Source organism: Helianthus annuus, chromosome 16 (genome assembly GCF_002127325.2).
Source record: "Helianthus annuus cultivar XRQ/B chromosome 16, HanXRQr2.0-SUNRISE, whole genome shotgun sequence".
Lineage (NCBI taxonomy): Eukaryota > Viridiplantae > Streptophyta > Magnoliopsida > Asterales > Asteraceae > Helianthus > Helianthus annuus.
Genome location: NC_035448.2, coordinates 62442672 through 62463826, shown reverse-complemented (window position 1 = coordinate 62463826; position 21155 = coordinate 62442672). Strand labels below are relative to the sequence as shown.

Below are 21155 nucleotides of genomic sequence, written 5' to 3'. Positions count from 1 at the left end.
ATAAAACATACTCGGTTTGGGTTGAAAACTATTTAGAAACTGAAAAACCAAATTCGATATGGGTGGGATTTTCGGCTTTTCCGAGGCTTTTGGTAAATTAAACACCACTAAGCATCTAAATTAGTTATTTTAATGAAAGTTATACACCTTACGTCCCGCTTGCGGTATGCACATATAATGTGTGGGTCATCGGGGGGCAAAAGTAAAGTGCATTAATTTTAACGTTATTTTACTAATTTCGTGAAAATAACGTTAAAAGCTGAGGACGGTTAATCATGCATGATGTAGTGGCGTTAATAGCTGAAAGACAAAAGGGTACATGCAGTAATCGGTCTTTAGTGTTATGTGCCTTATGTCCAAGGCTTGATGCAAGACTACTATCGAGATGGAGGTCTCACCGGAAGCAGCATCTCTATTCCTACGGGGTAGAGGTAACATTGTCTACATCTTACCCTACTCAGACCCTACCTTTGTTTTGCTATTGGTGGAATTTACTGAGTATGCCGATGATGAATGAAAGTTATACACCTGCATTTTTTTTTACAACTGTATTCTCTTTTACTTACATATTCATTAATACACATATACACTTACACATATATATCCAAATCCTTTAGTGTAACTTTGGTCTTTGCTTTAGGGTCGGAAACTAGCCTACTTATTCAAAAATTTACATTTGATGAGTATTTACGACCAGGCGAATAGTTTGCTGGAATGGCATTACTTGCTACAAGGGTTTTCCCATCAGCAGAGGTGAGCTTGAAAGACAATGGACCTTTAAACGAATCGTTGATGTCCTTTTTCCAAACTGCACCCCATATGTTATCCATGGACGAAAAAGTTTGGGTGCCACCGGGTGCTACCTCCACACGACTCAAAACACCATCCCCATTTGTATATTCTATGGCTGTTGCGAACCAGTAGCGGTTGGTTTTCTGGCTAACTTTGAATGCTATCTTCGTGGCACCATAGTTGCATGGTACTCTACACGTCATGGTTCATGTTTTTAGCAAACCAGCAATCAAAAATGATTAAAAAAGGAGTAAATTACAAAAATCATTATATACAGGTAACCCGATGCGATGCACATCTACAATGTGTTACGTCCTGGGATAGGATTAAAAAAGGAGTAAATTACAAAAATCGTTATGTATGTCGCTTATTGCAAACTGTGTCCTTTTTCTTCAATAATTACAGAAAACGTACTCGATATTTGCAAACCCTGGCAAGTTATGTTATTTAACCCTAACTCAGTTAATTTTTTGTGATTAAATCTGACCAAATGGATCCCACATGAGGGTATTTTGGTCATTTTACTCTCATATGAGGTCCATTTGTTCAGAGTTAACCATAAAATACCCTCCTGTGGGTCCATTTGATCAAATTTAACCATAAAAATTAACTGAGTTAGAACTAAAGGACATAACTTGTAAAGGTTTGCAAACATCGATTACGTTTTCTGTAATTATTGAAGATAAAAAACACAATTTTATAAGTGACATACATAAAAGACGATTTTTGTAATTTACTCTTAAAAATATGGAAATTACACATCAACTAAAGCTTGAAATATATAATGTTATGTGATGCACCTTTTGAACTCAATGTCAACTTGGCCAAGTTGTCTTAGACTGTGTTCTTGTCCACGATTGGCCATCATACCAAACGCATGCCCACTTAAATCAAAATGATAGGCTATATTGTTACATGCCCCTGGACACTGATCACTGATCGTCACACTAATTGGTTTCCCTGAGCAGTATGGTTTTCGTGAACATTGTATCTGTATTTTATTTGAAACTCATCATCCGTTCGAATATGTTTCACGCACTTACAATAAACCATGAACACAAACAAAATAAAAAAAAAAAAAAAAAAAAAAACCAATATGCCTGAAAACAATGTCCGCATCCTTTCCCATTCAAAAAGATATTTGAATTTCCTGCCGCAATCATCGCGCTAAAGGGAGGATCATGCACATCATCCTCCCATCCACAAGCTGCTCCTGCTCGACATAATGACAACTAAAATCAGTCAATAAAACAATGTATATTATGATCCCATCTTTAACATTGATAAATCCGTTGATAACTGCCAGTTAAGGGTTCAGTGTGTAATATGTAGGTGATTACTGAGGGGCACCAAATATTTTATTTAATTTACTGTTTTAATTACGGACGGATTAGTTTGGTCCGCAGATGTCCGTCGGTGATACTCCTTTGTTTTTGGTACGAGTATATCAATTCATTACCTTTACCAGCACCATCTTCAGGACCATACCAAGTGGCTAAACCGGTACTGGCCATGCGTAGAAAACACATACTACAAGAGATGTTTACTACAAGGATGGTAAATACAATTAAAGAAATGGAAGCCATTATATATAATGCTTTCTTTATTGCTAAAATGAAGTGAATGAATTGTTTCTGCTTATTTTTGAATCAATTTATAGCACCATTACGGTATTTTGTATAAGGTCTAGTTATTTGGACATCCTTCCAATTTATTTGCACATCCCTCGGTGCGTATAGGAACCATTTATGCGGATCTAGAAGATCCGCAGAGGGGTAACGTTTCAATAAAAAGGGATAATAAAATCGAAAAAACGTCAAATTTTTCCAAAATTTACACTAACGTCAGAGCGTCACCGGAACCTCAAGGGGCAACGAAGGTTACCCCTTCTATCACTCTAGGTCCACCCCTGCATTTATTAAGAGTCAATCATTGGCCGGTAAGTCATGTACAATGTACATCGTACCTTTACGATGCGTATAGGACTATACGCGATGTATTGGTATTGGGTATTTTTTCAGGTTGAGATAGGAACAAGGCTGGTGAAAAACATTGGACCTATATGACGCGTATAGGGCTATTCTCGTCGTATAGGTTTTTTGTTTTAAAAAAATCGATTTAAAAAAAATGTTGTTATAAAACCTTGGTAACAATAGGTATTTTTTTTAAAAAGAGATCACTTTTTTATAATATGTTGTGGAATTTGATAATTAGAAATTTCATATTTTATAAAATGTTCCTTATTAAATGTTATTATAAAATGTATATATAACTATTAATATAAAATGTCAAAATTTTTATTAAGTATTATCATAAATTTCATATTCTTTTATAAAAGAGTTAATTACGTTTTTCGTCCATTTGGTTTGTCAAAAATAACCATTTTAGTCTATTAGTTTAAAAGTTGACAAAACAGTCTCTATGGTTTCACTTCCGTAACTATTAGAGTCCATTTCCGTTAACCCCGTCCAATTCACCATTAAGTTTTTGATGAAATGGCTAAACTACCTCTCTGTTAAAAAAAAAAAAAAAAAAAAAAAAAAAAAAAAAAAACTATATATTCTATTATAAAAAAACATAAAACAAATATCTCTCTGGTACCTTCTCCCTTTAACTCTTCTTCTCTCAACAACCACCACCAACCACCACAATTCACCACCAGCCAGAAGGCTAATGCAAGTGGGTCGGATTGTGATGATCGGAAGGCTTGACACGGGTCGGTGAATGGAGATTCTAAAGTGGTTTTCAAACTGTCTAGTAAAGAGGTTGAAGCTGGTGGAGGAGACGCTGAGGTGATGGAATCGGTTGTGGTAGTGGCTTATGGAGATCATGTGGCGGAAGAGAAAAATCAAAAGGAGACCGAGGTTTTAGATTCTTAATGTTCTAGAGTCAACAGGGAATGAACATGGAATAGACCAAACCAACAAAGAGAGTTTCCACTCAACAGTTGAAGCTATAACAAATGGTGCTCAAAATGGTGATTCTAAGGGCATGTTTGGCTAAGCTTTTTGAAACAACTTATTGACTTATTGATTTTTTAAAAAGTTATAAGCTCTAGATGATGTTTGGTAATGAGCTTGTATGTGAGGGGAAAAATGACTTTTCCAAAAAGTCACTCCATACTAACTTTTTTAAAAAGCCAATAAATCAAAAAATTGTTTCAAAAAGGTTAGCCAAACATACCCTAAATTGGCTGTTGAGATTCAAGATTCCACAAAGATTCCATAATTTTTGTTACAAAAATATAAATATTGGAGGTTGGTTTTTATAAATAAAAGTGACTAAATATGGATTTAGGAAATATATATTTAGAAGGCACCATGTGCGTGATTATTTGTATATTATGTGTATTAATTATATCATTTTAAGACTTGAAATAATGTAACTCATCAAAATACAAAAATTGCAATCCGAAATATTACCAAAATTCAAAAAATGTGAATATACCAAGAATACACAAAATATTGGAGAAACCAAACAAAGGAATATAACTCACAAAATATTCTGGGAAATTTATTCAGAAGTATGTCTTTGGTAAATAATATTTTGGACACCAAGGAAACAAAAATATGATTTTTACAATTATTACAATTTATATCATATTTTTTTTTTTTTTGACAAGAAGAAAATATATTATTTTGGGTGAATAAAAAATATATATATTTTCTTGGGATTATTAGAAGGTATATTATTTTTGGAAGAAATATATATTTCCTCAAATAAATATGAAATATATTATTTTCATATAAGTTTTGCAACTTATATGAAAATACGAATATTTTTGCCAAAGAAAAATTATAAATAATTTTTCTAAGTAATATTCCTCAAAATATATATTAAAGTATTTTTTTACTAGAAATATTATTTCGGAAAAACTTATGCAAAATTAAGTATAAGGATACTTAACAATTACAAGAAAATATGTATTTTCGTACGTATAAATACACACCGGAATACGACTCAAATACATGGTAAAAATATACAAGTATAAGAATACGAATACAAATACACTCATCCTTGGGAAGGAGATACATGTATAAATACTTGAGAAGTATCAAGTTAAATTATATTATTTTAACAATTATTCCAAAAATTTAATAAATATAATTTAAGTTAAAATATTTAATATTTTAACAAATAATTATAACTTGGAATAATATTGAAGACACGAAGAAACGTAACTCAAAGACACTAATAAATACTAAGTCAAGGCATGACCCGCTCGTCTAATGGACCTTAGTACGTTGTAGGTAGTCGTGTATATCCGAAGAAGCTTTGAGTTACGGTGTTTACGAAGAATGCAAGACTGTGAGTTCATGTCTCCCTTTTTCTTTTAACTGTTTTGTTTTATAACTTCGGGGGTGAAGTACATGTTACAAAATGTTTACAAACAATTACAATTGGTATGGTTAGCTATGGAATGCACAGTAGATCATGTGAATGGGTAGGCGCACTCCTAAGACCACTAAACCTCATGTTAGGACCGAGGGACATGAGTGACAGATCTATTTGGGTGTAGCGAGCCCACACCCATGTGAACCGGGGATTGGCCCATGAGATGACTATGTCTTACAGCCGGAGGCCCGGTACAAAATCTGCTAGGTTTGAGTCTTCCTACGCCGTTGCACGCATGTTAATGGCATTGCAACCATTAATTGATATGTTTCCTTGTTTTGCTTTCATACCGGGATTTACAAACGTACATACATACAATGACTACAAAGGTTTATTCGTACACACACACAAAACACATGAACTCGCTCAACTTTTGTTGATGTTTTCAAACTACATGTATTTCAGGGAATTAAAAGTGGATCTGGCTGGCGTCTAGATGTTTCAAGTTATGTTGAGAATAAAAGATGTCATCCGGTGTCTTAGGGTTTGGTTAGTGTGTCTTATCCTGGACAAGACACATCTTCCAAAGCCTGGTTTTATGTAATGTCTTTTGTCGAGTCATTGTGAACTCTTAAACAAGTTGCATGGTTTGTACTCGAATTTGAAGTCTATGTTTCAAGACAATGTTGTTATGTTTTTAAACTTATTCAATGGATGACCATCTTTAGTTTTATCATTTAGTTGTTGTTATGATTGAATGCAATGATATTAAGCAAGTCACACATAATCACGCTTCCGCAAAAGTTAGGGTGTGACAAATCACTTGTATACTAAGGCATTATCTACTTGTACCTTTTAATCCCCACGTCAATATTGACCAAGGAAACTATTGAAACGTCGACAAAAATGAGTAGGTCGTCATGGTACTTTTGGATCTTTTTTAAAACATTATAGTTTATAAGATATGGCAAGAATATGTAAAAGAATTATAAAATTGTTGTTGAGGGAGAAAAAGTGTAACTAAGTTGTAACACCCCGTGTTTTCGAATGTCAAAGTCAAAGTCAAAGTCCAAGTCAACTTTGACTTTCTTTGACTGTAGATAGTCGATTTTGTGTTTTAATTGTATTATGTGGAGTAAGTGTTGTAATCAGCAAGAACCGAAGTAATCGAATGTGTTTTAACGCGAACCGATCTACGACTGTGAATGATAGGAAGTAACAATGCGATAAAGTTAACCTAATCAGCAATCAAACCGATCTAACAATCAATCGAACTCGAGACTCGAATTACGCGAATTGTGGTATTATTATACGTGTGTGTGTGCCTTATGTGTTACTTGTGCGTGCTTACTTTATGTTTGGTGTGGTATTCAAGCAAATCAATCGAAAATCGAATCGAAACTCGAAAAGCAATCGAACTCAATCGAAACCGACATCGAAACGTGACTTATAGAAGATTGTATGTTAAATATAGTGGTTGGGATTAAAAGTAATTTGACTAGGAACTCTATCGTATCCGTATCATTGTCCATCAAAATCGAAAGGTCGAAAATCGTCGCTAAATACTCGAAGTGCGTGGCAGATCAAACAGGAAGCATCCTGATCGAACAGGCCAGCCGATCGGCTAGCATCTTGCCAGCCGATCGAGCAGCCCACTCGATCGGAGCTCCCAGCCGATCGGCTGCCACTTTCCTCTTTTGGAAGCCTATAAATAGGGTTGTCATTGTCATACTTTCCACTTTTGGAAAGCTCTGACCGAACCAGCTATCTCCTTCACCTTTTCTCAGATTTCTCTCAATCCCGGTAAGTTTTCACTCTAAATCTTGTACGTTTTTAACCATTACTTGATTCTACACCTTTCTATCTTTCAAAACTTGAATTCTAACCGAGAAATCACCAAGATCTAAGTGTTCTTGGGTGATGTCATCATGGTGTTCTTGAAGAACTTAAAACTTTGGCATCATTCAACCATGAATAGCTTAGATCTAACCGATTTCCACATAAACAAGTTAAGATCCATCATAGATCTAAACATTTTCATGATGTGAAGGATTGAAAGAAGGATTTCCAACTTTCTTTCAACTCTTTTACACTCAATGCTTCAAACCGATAAAAACAGAGCTTGCACCGGCTAACTAATCATTCAAATAGTTAAAAAGTTCAAGACTCAGATTCTATAAACAAGGTTCACCGATTTCGGGTTAAACTCTAAAACCGACATTCCGAACCGTTCACCGGCCGGACTTGGGTGATTCCTGTCCGAGCCAAGGAAACAAGTAGGAACGGAGGTTATCATAGTTCAACACGTTGTCAAGTTACCTTGAAAGAATGACAAATAAACAAAGAGCCAAGTGTTAGACGAAAGGCCGACTAGGTCAGAAATGTTGGCCGAACGGCTAGGCTGTTCGAACAGCCCAGCCGATCGGACACACCAGCCGATCGACCGGGCCAGCCGATCGGCTAGCATATGGCGTCCCACCCTTCCAAAACTTTTGAAGTATAGTATTGACGAAGTAATGTTCGATCGAATGGGTCACTCGATTGGTAAACATTACTGTTCGGATCATGAGATACTATGCTTCAACACTTAATCATTTTCACAACTCGTTCGTAGTAGGGAATGTCAGCCGATCGAACAGACTGTTCGATCGAGTGACATTCAGTGGAGGACCACTCTTGAAGTTCCTAGCCGATCGAGTAAGCTAGCCGATCGAGTGAGCTAGCCGATCGAGCGAACCGCTCGATCGACTGACTTGAAAGGTAGGAACACTTCAGTGTTCTCAAATGCTGCAACGAAAACTTCAAAAGTTCAAATCCTCAAACACAAACACACCAGAGGAAGAAACAATCCACTCGAATGGTCCAGCCGATCGAGCCAACCGGCCGATCGAACAGGACTGTCCAATCGGATATACCAGCCGATCGAACAGGCCGTCCGATCGAACCTGTCGTTCGATCGACCAGCCTACTCGATCCATTCACACTTGTTTACTTTCCACGTTACTTATCGTTATGCTATTGAACTATTCAGGCTAATCTTACTCTCAGCGCTCCCTTCAATCCACAATCAATCACTGTGAGTATACTCGATCCCTTTTTGCTTTTAGCACTTTTGGGTGTTACATACGTTACCTATCAAATCACAATCAAACACAAACTATTTGAACGCTAACCGAATGCATGTGCTATTTGACTAAATGAATGCTGTTTATTATGTTTACACGTGGAATGCTATCTACCTGCCTTAGCAACATAGTACTATAGTTTGGACTCAGCACCCGTTCACACGGGGGTTGTTAAGGACAAATACTTGCATGGATTACGGTGGTAATCATGTATTGCGAACCGTCTCGGACGGTCAACCCGCAGTCGTTGGTATCGATGGTCCCATGTCGATAATTAACATGCATCGTTTTCCTCTGCGTACGTGCCTGGTTATGCGTAAACTATTCGAACTCTATATGCTATTACTAAACTTGTGTGCTCACCTTTACATTATATGTATTGACTTTATTTCAACGTATGTGACAAGTAATTAGGATGCTTATTTGCTAGGAAAGCGAGGCTTGAATAAGTTTCTAGAAGCCCCCAACAAATAGTTGTCTGCCAAGAACAAACGTCTAAGGCATAGTTGTCTGTAGATCTTGTCCGCTGGCATTACAGCCAGAAAGTCAACAGAATAGGGGTCTAGAAGCAGATAAACAATTGCTGTAATAATATTTGAATCTGAGTTGTCGGAACGGAATTTCTTGTTTGGATGATTATCTGTAATGACATGTTTGTTTATTCGGGATACGGTATGGGACGTATCTTTAACTGGATTATATAAATAGTTGTTATGGAAACTTCTGAACAATCTGTTTCGCTCAGTGCCACGCCCCGATGATTCCGCCATCGGTTGGGGTGTGACAGATTGGTATCAGAGCCATAACTATAGGGAATTAGGCAGACACGACCTAGTCCGGGTCACTGTCTTAGAAACCTAGACTATAGTTAGGAACCATCAGACCCAGTTTATGTGCTTGATTCTGCGATCTTTCCCTATCACTGCACTCGAGTTTTCAAATAAAAGTCGGTAGGTTTAGTTGGGAATAGGTGTGAAAGCCGCAAACTCCTGACCAAGCTGCCTGACTTATGCTGATTCTATTCGTTTATTCATGCCCATCTCAATATTTTCACCAACAAACCAAGGAGGTTATGCCAAATCAGGAGTGAAATCCATATTTTGACGAATAACCTCCTTTATTTTATTAAAAACAAAGAAGAAATTGCTAAGCTAAGAGGTGAAACCCTAACCTTAGCAGTTTGTTCTGTATTTTATTCATCTCACCAAGGCTTCGATGGACTCCAACGACCTGAACTCACAAGTATGACCTAGGAGGCGCGTATGGAATGCCCAAGAATCGAGGCAGAAACACAACCTCTAGAGTCGGAAGTGATGACAAGTCTACTGTGAATAGTCGAGTTGCCTTGGTTAGTCGATGTCTAGTAGCCACAGACAACCTACCTCTCGATTTTATGTGTTCGATTCTGAGAACCGTAACTGTGTACTCTGATGACTTGTGGATTTTATATGTTTATTTGTGCTTTCTTGTTTTACGCTTATGTTTTGGGATGTTATTCGATTTTTGCTATCAACACGCACGACTCGCAATTGCTGTTCTATCTCAATTCGACACCCAGTTAACGCAGCTCTAAGACGATATCATACTATACTGTGCTATACGACTAAGTTAGGTTATTCGATACGATATTCGAACGACACTCGAACTTTGAAGGATAGGTTTCTGTTTTCTGACTACCTCAGTGATTAAATGCCTAGGTAATTTACGTGTGTCTGTGTTTTGTACTTCTGTGCTTCTGTGTTCTAAGTGTTTCTGTGCTTATGTGTATCTGTGGTTATGTGCTTATGTGTTTATGCGATACGTATTTCGACGTGATTCTAAGCTTTAGATAGTAGTAGACGTGTGAGGTGAGATTCGATTTCGTTGTGTTGAGACTCGTGACGATGTCTAATGCAGACCATGTCGTCGTCTGGATCCCGAACCCGAGCCCCGCTTACCCGCCAGGAAAAGAGGGACAGACGTCTCGCTGCTATCATCTCCAAAACTGTGGCGAAAGCTGTGAGTGAGGTGTATGAAAACGCTAGCAAGTCGTCCGAAGAATCACGAGCTGAAATCCCTAAGGATTCAAGCAAGGCTGCTTTCAGCTTTAAGCAGTTCAAGGCATGCGGACCAAAGGAGTTCACTGGCGAAGATGGTCCAACAGCCATGTTCCACTGGTTTGACTCGGTCGAAGTCACTCTGCGCCAGAGTGGATGTCCTAAGCATCTCCGTACTCTCAATGCTACAGGCGTCTTCCAGTCCCGTGCTCTAGATTGGTGGACGGCCGAACGAAACAAGCGCGGAAATGATGCAGCTTACGGGCTATCATGGAAGGAGTTGAAAGCGATTATGATCGAAGAATTCTGCCCTCCTCATGAGCGCCAAAAGCTGGAGGACGAGTTCTGGGGAATCAAGCAGAAGGATGGAGACAACACTGCTCTCACTGCTCGCTTCAAGCAGCTTAGCATTATCTGTCCTGATCAAGTCAAGACCTCAGATCAATCCATCAAGAAGTACATCCGAGCTCTACCCGACTGTGTAGCCGACTTTGTTCACGCCACCAAGCCAGCAACGATCGAAGAAACCTACCTACTCGCCGCTGAGATCAACGATAAGCGAGTAAAGTCTGGTTTCTGGGATAAGCAAACCAAGTCTCTGCATCAAGCCACTGCAACACCCACCGACTCATCTGCTCAATCCTCCAAATGTTCAAGAAGGAAGAAGAAGAAGAACAACAGCTCCAGCAACAAGAGTTGTGCTGCCGCAACAAACGCCACTCCCCTACAATCTGTACCAGCTCAACAGCAGCAGCACCAGCGTTCAGCTCCAGTGATCAATGCACCGCCAGCAAAGCGTGCATACACAGGCCCTCACCCACTCTGCCCGACATGTTCGTATCATCATCCAGTGGGTCTAGCTTGTCGTTTTTGCGCTCACTGCAACCTCTACGGTCATTTCACTGCGAACTGCCGTTATGGTCCCCGTCAAGCCCAGCTCAAGCTACTGTCAACCAAGCTCTACTCCCCGCCCCTCAAGGCCAACCAGCAGCTCCAGCTCCAGCTCCAGCACCAGCAGTCAATGCTCGAGTCTGCTTTGCATGTGGTGACCCTAACCACTTTGCCAACAGATGCCCGAACAGGGTAGTCAAGCAAGAGCCCCAGCAGCAACAGCAGCCTCAGCAGCAGCAGCAAGCAGCCCATGCCCGAACTTTCAACATCAATGCCCGGCAGGCTCAGGCGGATAACAACGTGGTTAATGGTACGTTCCTAGTGAATGGTATTTATGCATCATGTTTGTTTGATACTGGAGCCGATAACTGCTTTGTGTCATTTGAATTCGAGAAGCTCCTTAGTCATAAGCGCTCTTATCTATCCTCGTCATTCGAAGTCGAAGTTGCTACAGGGAGAACTATTGCTGTTAACTCAGTACTCCGTGATTGTACTCTCGAACTCAACAATCACATCTTTCCGATCGACCTTATTCCGATGCAACTTGGAAGTTTTGATGTCATAATCGGCATGGACTTTCTTCGTGAAAACCATGCTGAAGTTGTGTGCTTTGAAAAGATGATTCTATTCTCGCTCGCGAATGGTGATCTCCTATGTGTATACGATGAAACAACGTCGAAAGGTCTTAAGCTTATGTCGTGTATTCAAGCCAGCAAGTATCTCCGCAAGGAATACCGAGCCTTCTTGGCCAACATCGTAGTAGCGGAGAAGGGAAAGAAAAAGAAAGTTGAAGTCAAAGATGTTCCAGTGGTTCGTGAATTTCCTCAGGTGTTCCCTGATGATCTTCCCGGACTACCACCAAGTCGTGATATCGACTTTCGTATCGACCTCATTCCTGGAGCTAACCCCGTCGCCAAAGCCCCTTATCGACTCGCTCCCTCCGAAATGCAGGAACTCTCGAACCAACTACAGGAATTACTTGAAAAAGGCTTTATTCGCCCAAGCACCTCTCCTTGGGGCGCGCCAGTCCTTTTCGTCAAAAAGAAGGACGGGTCGTTCCGGATGTGCATCGACTATCGGGAATTGAATAAGCTAACCATCAAGAACCGATACCCTTCGCCCCGAATTGACGATTTGTTTGACCAACTACAAGGTGCAGCATGCTTCTCTAAGATCGATCTACGTTCAGGATACCATCAGCTGCGGATTCAAGAGGAAGACATTCCTAAAACCGCTTTTCGAACCCGTTATGGCCATTACGAATTTGTTGTCATGCCCTTTGGTTTAACCAACGCACCCGCGGTTTTCACGGATCTGATGAATCGCGTGTGTAAGCCATACCTTGACCGTTTCGTCATCGTGTTCATCGACGATGTCTTGATTTATTCCAAATCGAAAGCCGAACACACGCAACATCTACGTTTGGTTCTCGAGTTACTCCAGGGGAACCAACTCTATGCCAAATTCTCCAAGTGCGAATTCTGGTTGGAGGAGGTTCAGTTTCTGGGTCACATAGTGAATAGTCGGGGTATCCATGTCGATCCTGCGAAGATTGAAGCTGTCAAAAGCTGGATTACGCCTAAGAACCCGTCAGAAGTTCGTTCTTTTCTCGGACTAGCGGGCTATTATCGACGATTCGTCGAAGGATTCTCCAAGATCGCTGTGCCGCTTACCGCTCTTACCCATAAGGACAAGCTTTTTGTGTGGGGAAACGCACGAGAGACTGCCTTTCAAACCCTCAAGCATATGTTGTGCAACGCACCGATCCTTACTCTGCCTGACGGAAGCGACAACTTCATTGTCTACTGTGATGCTTCTAACCTTGGTCTCGGCTGTGTTCTCATGCAGCAAGACAAGGTTATAGCCTACGCATCTCGTCAGCTCAAGATCCACGAGAAAAACTATACAACCCATGACCTCGAGCTAGGCGCGGTTGTCTTTCCATTGAAGATTTGGCGACACTACCTGTATGGCACTAAGTGTACAATCTACACTGATCACAGGAGTTTACAACACATCTTTAATCAGAGAGAGCTTAATATGCGTCAACGCCGATGGGTAGAACTTCTCAATGATTACGACTGTGAGATTCGTTATCACCCAGGCAAGGCGAATGTGGTTGCTGACGCGCTCAGCAGAAAGAGTTACGTGCTCAGTACCCGAAACATCCAAGCCCAGCACAACCTCGAAACCCTCATCCGAGAAGCTCAACATTCTTGCTTTAACGAGCGTACATTGAAAAGAGAGAGAATCTATCACGACGGAGCTCAGTTAGTAAGCAAATCAGATGGGATATTCTATTATCTGGACCGAATTTCGATCCCTAAGCGGACCGATTTGCGAAAGATTATCATGAACGAAGCCCACAAGTCCCGATATTCTATTCATCCCGGTGCAGACAAGATGTACCAGGACCTGTGTTATAAGTACTGGTGGCCGGGTATGAAAAGGGATATCGCTCTGTACGTTGGAAGTTGTTTAACTTGTGCAAGAGTCAAGGCTAAACATCAAAGACCTTCTGGCTTACTCGAACAACCGCCGGTACCTATATGGAAGTGGGAGAGTATAGCTATGGATTTCATAACGAAGCTCCCGCCCACGCCATCAGGTCACGACAGTATGTGGGTCATAGTTGATCGTCTAACGAAGTCAGCCCACTTTTTGCCTATACGAGAAGACTACAAGGTGGAGCGACTAGCCCAAATCTACACCGACGAGATCATTCGTAATCATGGTACGCCTCGTGACATCATTTCAGACCGCGACGCTCGGTTCACTTCGCGATTGTGGGAAACGTTTCAAGCGGCCCTTGGTACGTCGCTTAATCTGAGTACTGCATTCCACCCTCAAACCGGCAGACAGACTGAAAGAACGATCCGTACTCTTGAAGACCTGCTCCGAGCGTGTGTTATAGATTTTGATGGTAGTTGGAACAAACACCTGCCATTGGTGGAATTCTCGTACAATAACAGCTATCATGCCAGCATCCAAATGGCACCTTTCGAGGCTTTGTATGGTAGAAGATGTCGATCGCCTTTTGTGTGGCACGAGATCGGTCACTCGCAACTAACCGGTCCCGAGATTCTACAAGAAACGACTGACAAAATCCACCAAATCAGAGACAACTTGGTAAAAGCTCGGAACAGACAGAAAAGTTACGCCGATAAAAGACGCAAGCCCCTTGAATTTGAAGTTGGTGACTACGTACTCCTAAAGGTATCACCTTGGAAGGGTGTAGTCCGATTCGGCAAGAAAGGGAAACTCGCGCCACGATATGTTGGACCTTTTAGGATTCTGGAAAGAATCGGAAAAGTCGCCTACAGACTCGAATTACCGGAGGAACTCAGTAACGTCCACCCGACTTTCCACGTCTCTAACCTCCGAAAATGCCTTGCTGATCATGATCTAATCGTACCACTCGACGATCTTCAGGTTAACGAAACGTTACACTTCGTGGAAAAGCCTGTCGAAAATCATGGATCGCCAAACCAAGCAGCTCAGGCGCTCTCGCATCCCGATCGTGAAGGTCCGATGGGAAGGCAAACGAGGCGTGGAGTTCACTTGGGAACTCGAAAGCGACATGAAGGCCAAGTACCCGCAGTTGTTCAAATAAATAGGTCTGAAGCATCAAATTGGTAAATCACGGTGTCGTGTAGCCTTCGAGCCTAATTTCGGGACGAAATTCCCTAAACAAGGGGAGGCTGTAACACCCCGTGTTTTCGAATGTCAAAGTCAAAGTCCCAGTCAACTTTGACTTTCTTTGACTGTAGATAGTCGATTTTGTGTTTTAATTGTATTATGCGGAGTAAGTGTTGTAATCAGCAAGAACTGAAGTAATCGAATGTGTTTTAACGCGAACCGATCTACGACTGTGAATGATAGGAAGTAACAATGCGATAAAGTTAACCTAATCAGCAATCAAACCGATCTAACAATCAATCGAACTCGAGACTCGAATTACGCGAATTGTGGTATTATTATACGTGTGTGTGTGCCTTATGTGTTACTTGTGCGTGCTTACTTTATGTTTGGTGTGGTATTCAAGCAAATCAATCGAAAATCGAATCGAAACTCGAAAAGAAATCTAACTCAATCGAAACCGACATCGAAACGTGACTTATAGAAGATTGTATGTTAAATATAGTGGTTGGGATTAAAAGTAATTTGACTAGGAACTCTATCGTATCCGTATCATCGTCCATCGAAATCGAAACGTCGAAAATCGTCGCTAAATACTCGAAGTGCGTGGCGGATCGAACAGGAAGCATCCTGATCGAGCAGCCCACTCGATCGGAGCTCCCAGCCGATCGGCTGCCACTTTCCTCTTTTGGAAGCCTATAAATAGGGCTGTCATTGTCATACTTTCCACTTTTGGAAAGCTCTGACCGAACCAGCTATCTCCTTCACCTTTTCTCAGATTTCTCTCAATCCCGGTAAGTTTTCACTCTAAATCTTGTACGTTTTTAACCATTATTTGATTCTACACCTTTCTATCTTTCAAAACTTGAATTCTAACCGAGAAATCACCAAGATCTAAGTGTTCTTGGGTGATGTCATCATGGTGTTCTTGAAGAACTTCAAACTTTGGCATCATTCAACCATGAATAGCTTATATCTAACCGATTTCCACATAAACAAGTTAAGATCCATCATAGATCTAAACATTTTCATGATGTGAAGGATTGAAAGAAGGATTTCCAACTTTCTTTCAACTCTTTTACACTCAATGCTTCAAACCGATAAAAACGGAGCTTGCACCGGCTAACTAATCATTCAAATAGTTAAAAAGTTCAAGACTCAGATTCTATAAAGAAGGTTCACCGATTTCGGGTTAAACTCTAAAACCGACATTCCGAACCGTTCACCGGCCGGACTTGGGTGATTCCTGTCCGAGCCAAGGAAACAAGTAGGAACGGAGGTTATCATAGTTCAACACGTTGTCAAGTTACCTTGAAAGAATGACAAATAAACAAACAGCCAAGTGTTAGACGAAAGGCCGACCAGGTCAGAAATGCTGGCCGAACGGCTAGGCTGTTCGAACAGCACAGCCGATCGGACACACCAGCCGATCGACCGGGCCAGCCGATCGGCTAGCACATGGCGTCCCACCCTTCCAAAACTTTTGAAGTATAGTATTGACGAAGTAATGTTCGATCGAATGGGTCACTCGATTGGTAAACATTACTGTTCGGATCATGAGATACTATGCTTCAACACTTAATCGTTTTCACAACTCGTTCGTAGTAGGGAATGTCAGCCGATCGAACAGACTGTTCGATCGAGTGACATTCAGTGGAGGACCACTCCTGAAGTTCCTAGCCGATCGAGTAAGCTAGCCGATCGAGTGAGCTAGCCGATCGAGCGAACCGCTCGATCGACTGACTTGAAAGGTAGGAACACTTCAGTGTTCTCAAATGCTGCAACGAAAACTTCAAAAGTTCAAATCCTCAAACACAAACACACCAGAGGAAGAAACAATCCACTCGAATGGTCCAGCCGATCGAGCCAACCGGCCGATCGAACAGGACTGTCCAATCGGATATAGATCGAACAGGCCGTCCGATCGAACCTGCCGTTCGATCGACCAGCCTACTCGATCCATTCACACTTGTTTACTTTCCACATTACTTATCGTTATGCTATCAAACTATTCAGGCTAATCTTACTCTCAGCGCTCCCTTCAATCCACAATCAATCACTGTGAGTATACTCGATCCCTTTTTGCTTTTAGCACTTTTGGGTGTTACATACGTTACCTATCAAATCACAATCAAACACAAACTATTTGAACGCTAACCGAATGCATGTGCTCTTTGACTAAATGAATGCTGTTTATTATGTTTACACGTGGAATGCTATCTACCTGCCTTAGCAACATAGTACTATAGTTTGGACTCAGCACTCGTTCACACGGGGGTTGTTAAGGACAAATACTTGCATAGATTACGGTGGTAATCATGTATTGCGAACCGTCTCGGACGGTCAACCCGCAGTCGTTGGTATTGATGGTCCCATGTCGATAATTAACATGCATCGTTTTCCTCTGCGTACGTGCCTGGTTATGCGTAAACTATTCGAACTCTATATGCTACTACTAAACTTGTGTGCTCACCTTTACATTATATGTATTGACTTTATTTCAACGTATGTGACAGGTAATTAGGATGCTTATTTGCTAGGAAAGCGAGGCTTGAATAAGTTTCTAGAAGCCCCCAACAAATAGTTGTCTGCCAAGAACAAGCGTCTAAGGCATAGTTGTCTGTAGATCTTGTCCGCTGGCATTACAGCCAGAAAGTCAACAGAATAGGGGTCTAGAAGCAGATAAACAATTGCTGTAATAATATTTGAATCTGAGTTGTCGGAACGGAATTTCTTGTTTGGATGATTATCTGTAATGACATGTTTGTTTATTCGGGATACGGTATGGGACGTATCTTTAACTGGATTATATAAATAGTTGTTATGGAAACTTCTGAACAATCTGTTTCGCTTAGTGCCACGCCCCGATGATTCCGCCATCGGTTGAGGTGTGACATAAGTACTCATAATTATGTTAAAACCTAGATATTTAAGTGTAATAAGCTGAGAGACTAAAATATAGTTATTGTTTAAAAAACCAATTTACCCTTATTTTAGAGGTGTATTTATAAATTAAATGCGAAAAGGTTCTTATTTTATTTTTTTGGTATCTTAAAATGCTCATCCATCATGTATTATAATATAGTATAGGTATAAGGGTGTAAGGGATGTTCATCCTCTCTTTACCCCAACCAATCATACTTTGACATGTCAATCTGCCAAGCATTTTTTTCTTAAAACAAGTAATAAAAGTGTGATTGGTTGGAAGCGAATGGGCCCACCATCAACCCTCTCTCTCTCCTCTTTCCTTGCACGATGACTCCTCCCCGCTTGAATGGGTTTACCGCGTGGTGAAAGGGGTTGGTGACAAGTGACAGGTGGCAGGTGGCAGTATTCCCGCGAAGTGAATACTCCCCTCTTTTCCACCCCCTACACCCTAAATTTGTTGTATGTAAGCATGGATGAGGCAACATTGTCCTTCTCCAAGTTCATTTTAAGTTCTTTTTTAAATAACTACCAATCTAAAATCGGTCTTATTAAGGTCTATATAACTATTAAAAATTTACATTTGATAAGTACTTCTGACCAACTGCAAAACTTTGAGGAATCACATTATTTGCTACAGAGGTTTTCCCATCAGCAGAGGTGAGCCTGAAAGAATATGGAGGTTGAAATGATGGATCAATGTCTCTTTCCCAAACCGCACCCCAAATGTTATTCATACCAACAAAGTTTTGAGTACCACTTTCCGCTATCTCCACAGACTGAAAACCACCATCCCCATCTGCATACTCTAGTGCTACGCCAAACCAATATGGGTTACATTTTTTATCAACTCTAAATGCAATGTCTGTACCTCCATAGCTGCATGGTACCCTACACACAGCTTGTTAATTCAGTAATCATAAAGGAATGAATAATGATATATCTTTGAACATTTTTAATTGTAGGTGGTTTATCGAAAAATTTATTAAGAATCTAATAAAAAAAATTCGACATTCCCATATGACTACCACTGAAAACCGAGTTAAGTATAGTATTAATTTTTTTCAAGTAAATAGATAAATATACTTTCATTTGATAAATATTTTTTTTCAAGTAAATAGATAAATATATTTTTACTAAAGTTTATATTGTTAGGTCTATAATAAAAATATATAAAACTGTGTATTTAGACTTAAAACAAAAAGTTAAAAATTAAAAGTCATTAAAGAAAATCAGATTACTGAAAAACAAATTATTAACGAAAAAACAAATTATTAAACAAATTAAAAGTTAAATATTAAAAGTTATTAAAGGAAAATCATTAAACAAATTAAAAGTTAAATATTAAAAGTTATTAAAAAAATCAGGTTACATATTAAATGAATTATTGGAAAACAAAATAAAAGGGGTTCAATATTTAAATGATTCCTATATAATAATTTATTAACTTCCTAGACCACTTACAAAATAAATGAATAAAAAACTTTATAATCATTCTACCAACTATTTATAAGATCTTGGCAGAAGGATATCCCACAACTTTAACACAAGTCACTGAGCATAGACTCACCTTTGGTAACTAACATCTACTTGGCCAAGTTGTCGTAGATTGTGATCTTGGCCAGGGTTTGCCATGGAACCGAAAGCAAACCCGCTTAGATCAAAATGGAACGGGACATCGTTACATGCCCCAGGACACTCATCGCTAATCGTTACAGTAACTGGTTTACCTGAGCAGTATGGTTGTCGGCTACAAAATATCTGCGTATGCAAACCTTTTTATTACGTTACATTAAATGACTGAAAAACAAATTTTGAAACAACCAGTGTTTGATATGTACATGCCTGAAAACAATGTCCACATCCTTTTCCTTTTAAAAATATATTTGCATTTCCTGCTGCTATCATCGATGAGAATGGTGGATACTTCACATCATCCTCCCATCCACAAGCACCTCCTGCTCATAACCGCAAACAAGAATAAAAAATATTACAAACTATAACAGTTCTATGATTTTTACTTTTTGTGTTCATACGATTAGGGGTGTGCATGGGTCGGTTTTGGCCTAAAACCATAACCATAACCATAACCGTGATGTCGGTTAATGAAAAATCATAACCATAACCGATCGGTTAAGGTGGTTACGGTTAATCGGTTTTGATAGTTATAGTGAGTCGGTTGTGGGTGGTTAACCGTGTATTTAGCTTAGCTAAAAATAACTTAATTTTTTTAACATGGAATAAATTTTTATTGCCTATAATATTAAAAAATACATATAATCTATAATATTAATACTAATTATTATCGAATATTCAAATAAAGTGATATAATATATTCATAAATTCAAATAAACATTCAACCAAATAAATACTAAAAATTTTCAGTCAAAAACATCAAATATTAAAAAAATGGCGAAAAGTCTCAAATACTACAAAGATTTATTACATGTCGGTTCGGTTCGATTATGGTGGGTATGGAAACATTGATAACCATAACCGACCCGCTACTTTCGGTTTTCGAAAAAGCAATTAACCAACCCACGGTTTTTGATTTGGTTCAGTTTTTTCGGTTCGGTTTTGTCGGTTAATTCGGTTAGGGTTCGGTTAATTCGGTTTTTTAACACCCCTACATACGATAATCAAAACAGTCTGCAAACTGTCTAGAAACCAAACATGTTTAAAAAAGTGCGTATAAATAAAAAATAAAAGAAAAAAATTTCAAAATTCAAAACAGGCTGGTGCATATATCATCTAATATATCTTGAAGAATTTCATTCATTACCACTTCCGGAACCGGTTTCATCGCCATACCATGTTGCCAAAGCAGATGAGAAACCTTTTTGTCCAAAAGTGTTATTTCTAACACACAAACAAGAAGAGAGATTTAGTAAAAGAATGGTAACGGCAGTGAAAGGAATCGAAACCATTGTGTTAGACAATTTGTTGCTGGTGAAATGAAATGGATGAGGAGTTTCAACCAAACTTTGAACCAATTTATAGCACCTTAAGAGTATAATGTAATCATATGTTTAATTGTGTAATCATATATCAAGTAAATACGATTACATTTGTTGGCAAAAGATCAAATACAAATAATCTTAACATAGTAAACATAAAAATTGAAGGAAAACCCAAAAAAGACAAGGTGGCATTTTTGTAATTACCACCAACTATCAAAGTTACAATCAAAAATACCTAAAAAAACACAAATTTTTTTTTTTAACATTTTTTATTAAAAAATTGCTACATTTCGTTAGCAAAAAAAAAAATTTTTTTTTTGGCTGCTACTAAAAGTAGCGATTTTTTAATAAAAAATGTTAAAAAAATAAAATAAAATAATTTGTGTGTTTTTTTTTATTTTTTTAGATTTTTTTTAGGTTTTTTGGGGGGTTTAGTTTTTAGCATTTTAGCT

At 39.2% G+C, this 21155-nt stretch overlaps 2 protein-coding genes across 2 annotated transcripts; both read right to left on the bottom strand.

The window, feature by feature from the left end:
* Positions 1-549: 549 nt before the first annotated feature.
* On the bottom strand, positions 550-2465 carry LOC118488338 (putative expansin-B14). The gene is made up of 4 exons (XM_035985735.1): positions 2252-2465; positions 1893-2005; positions 1593-1783; positions 550-984 (listed from the first exon to the last, which is right to left on the bottom strand). Exons 1-4 carry the CDS (start codon positions 2376-2378, stop codon positions 663-665), a joined length of 753 nt encoding a protein of 250 aa, XP_035841628.1. The 5' UTR covers positions 2379-2465; the 3' UTR covers positions 550-662.
* Positions 2466-3271: 806 nt separating this feature from the next.
* On the bottom strand, positions 3272-20670 carry LOC110919206 (putative expansin-B14). The gene is made up of 5 exons (XM_022163484.1): positions 20526-20670; positions 19589-19704; positions 19314-19504; positions 18325-18634; positions 3272-3304 (listed from the first exon to the last, which is right to left on the bottom strand). The coding sequence occupies exons 1-5, from the start codon at positions 20668-20670 to the stop codon at positions 3272-3274; spliced, it is 795 nt and encodes a 264-aa protein (XP_022019176.1).
* Positions 20671-21155: the final 485 nt, after the last annotated feature.

What these genes read in the sequence shown, in the direction of transcription:
- LOC118488338 (XM_035985735.1), bottom strand. Translation starts at nt 2,378, where the DNA reads ATGGCTTCCATTTCTTTAATTGTATTTACCATCCTTGTAGTAAACATC. An exon ending in TGAAGATGGTGCTGGTAAAG is followed by an intron (nt 2,006 to 2,251) that starts GTAATGAATTGA and finishes TATGTCGAGCAG; the next exon opens with GAGCAGCTTGTGGATGGGAG. An exon ending in GATGCGGACATTGTTTTCAG is followed by an intron (nt 1,784 to 1,892) that starts GCATATTGGTTT and finishes AATAAAATACAG; the next exon opens with ATACAATGTTCACGAAAACC.
- LOC110919206 (XM_022163484.1), bottom strand. Translation starts at nt 20,670, where the DNA reads ATGGTTTCGATTCCTTTCACTGCCGTTACCATTCTTTTACTAAATCTC. An exon ending in GATGTGGACATTGTTTTCAG is followed by an intron (nt 19,505 to 19,588) that starts GCATGTACATAT and finishes TTGCATACGCAG; the next exon opens with ATATTTTGTAGCCGACAACC. An exon ending in GTCAGAAGTACTTATCAAAT is followed by an intron (nt 3,305 to 18,324) that starts GTAAATTTTTAA and finishes TTTTTTTAACAG; the next exon opens with AGAGGTAGTTTAGCCATTTC.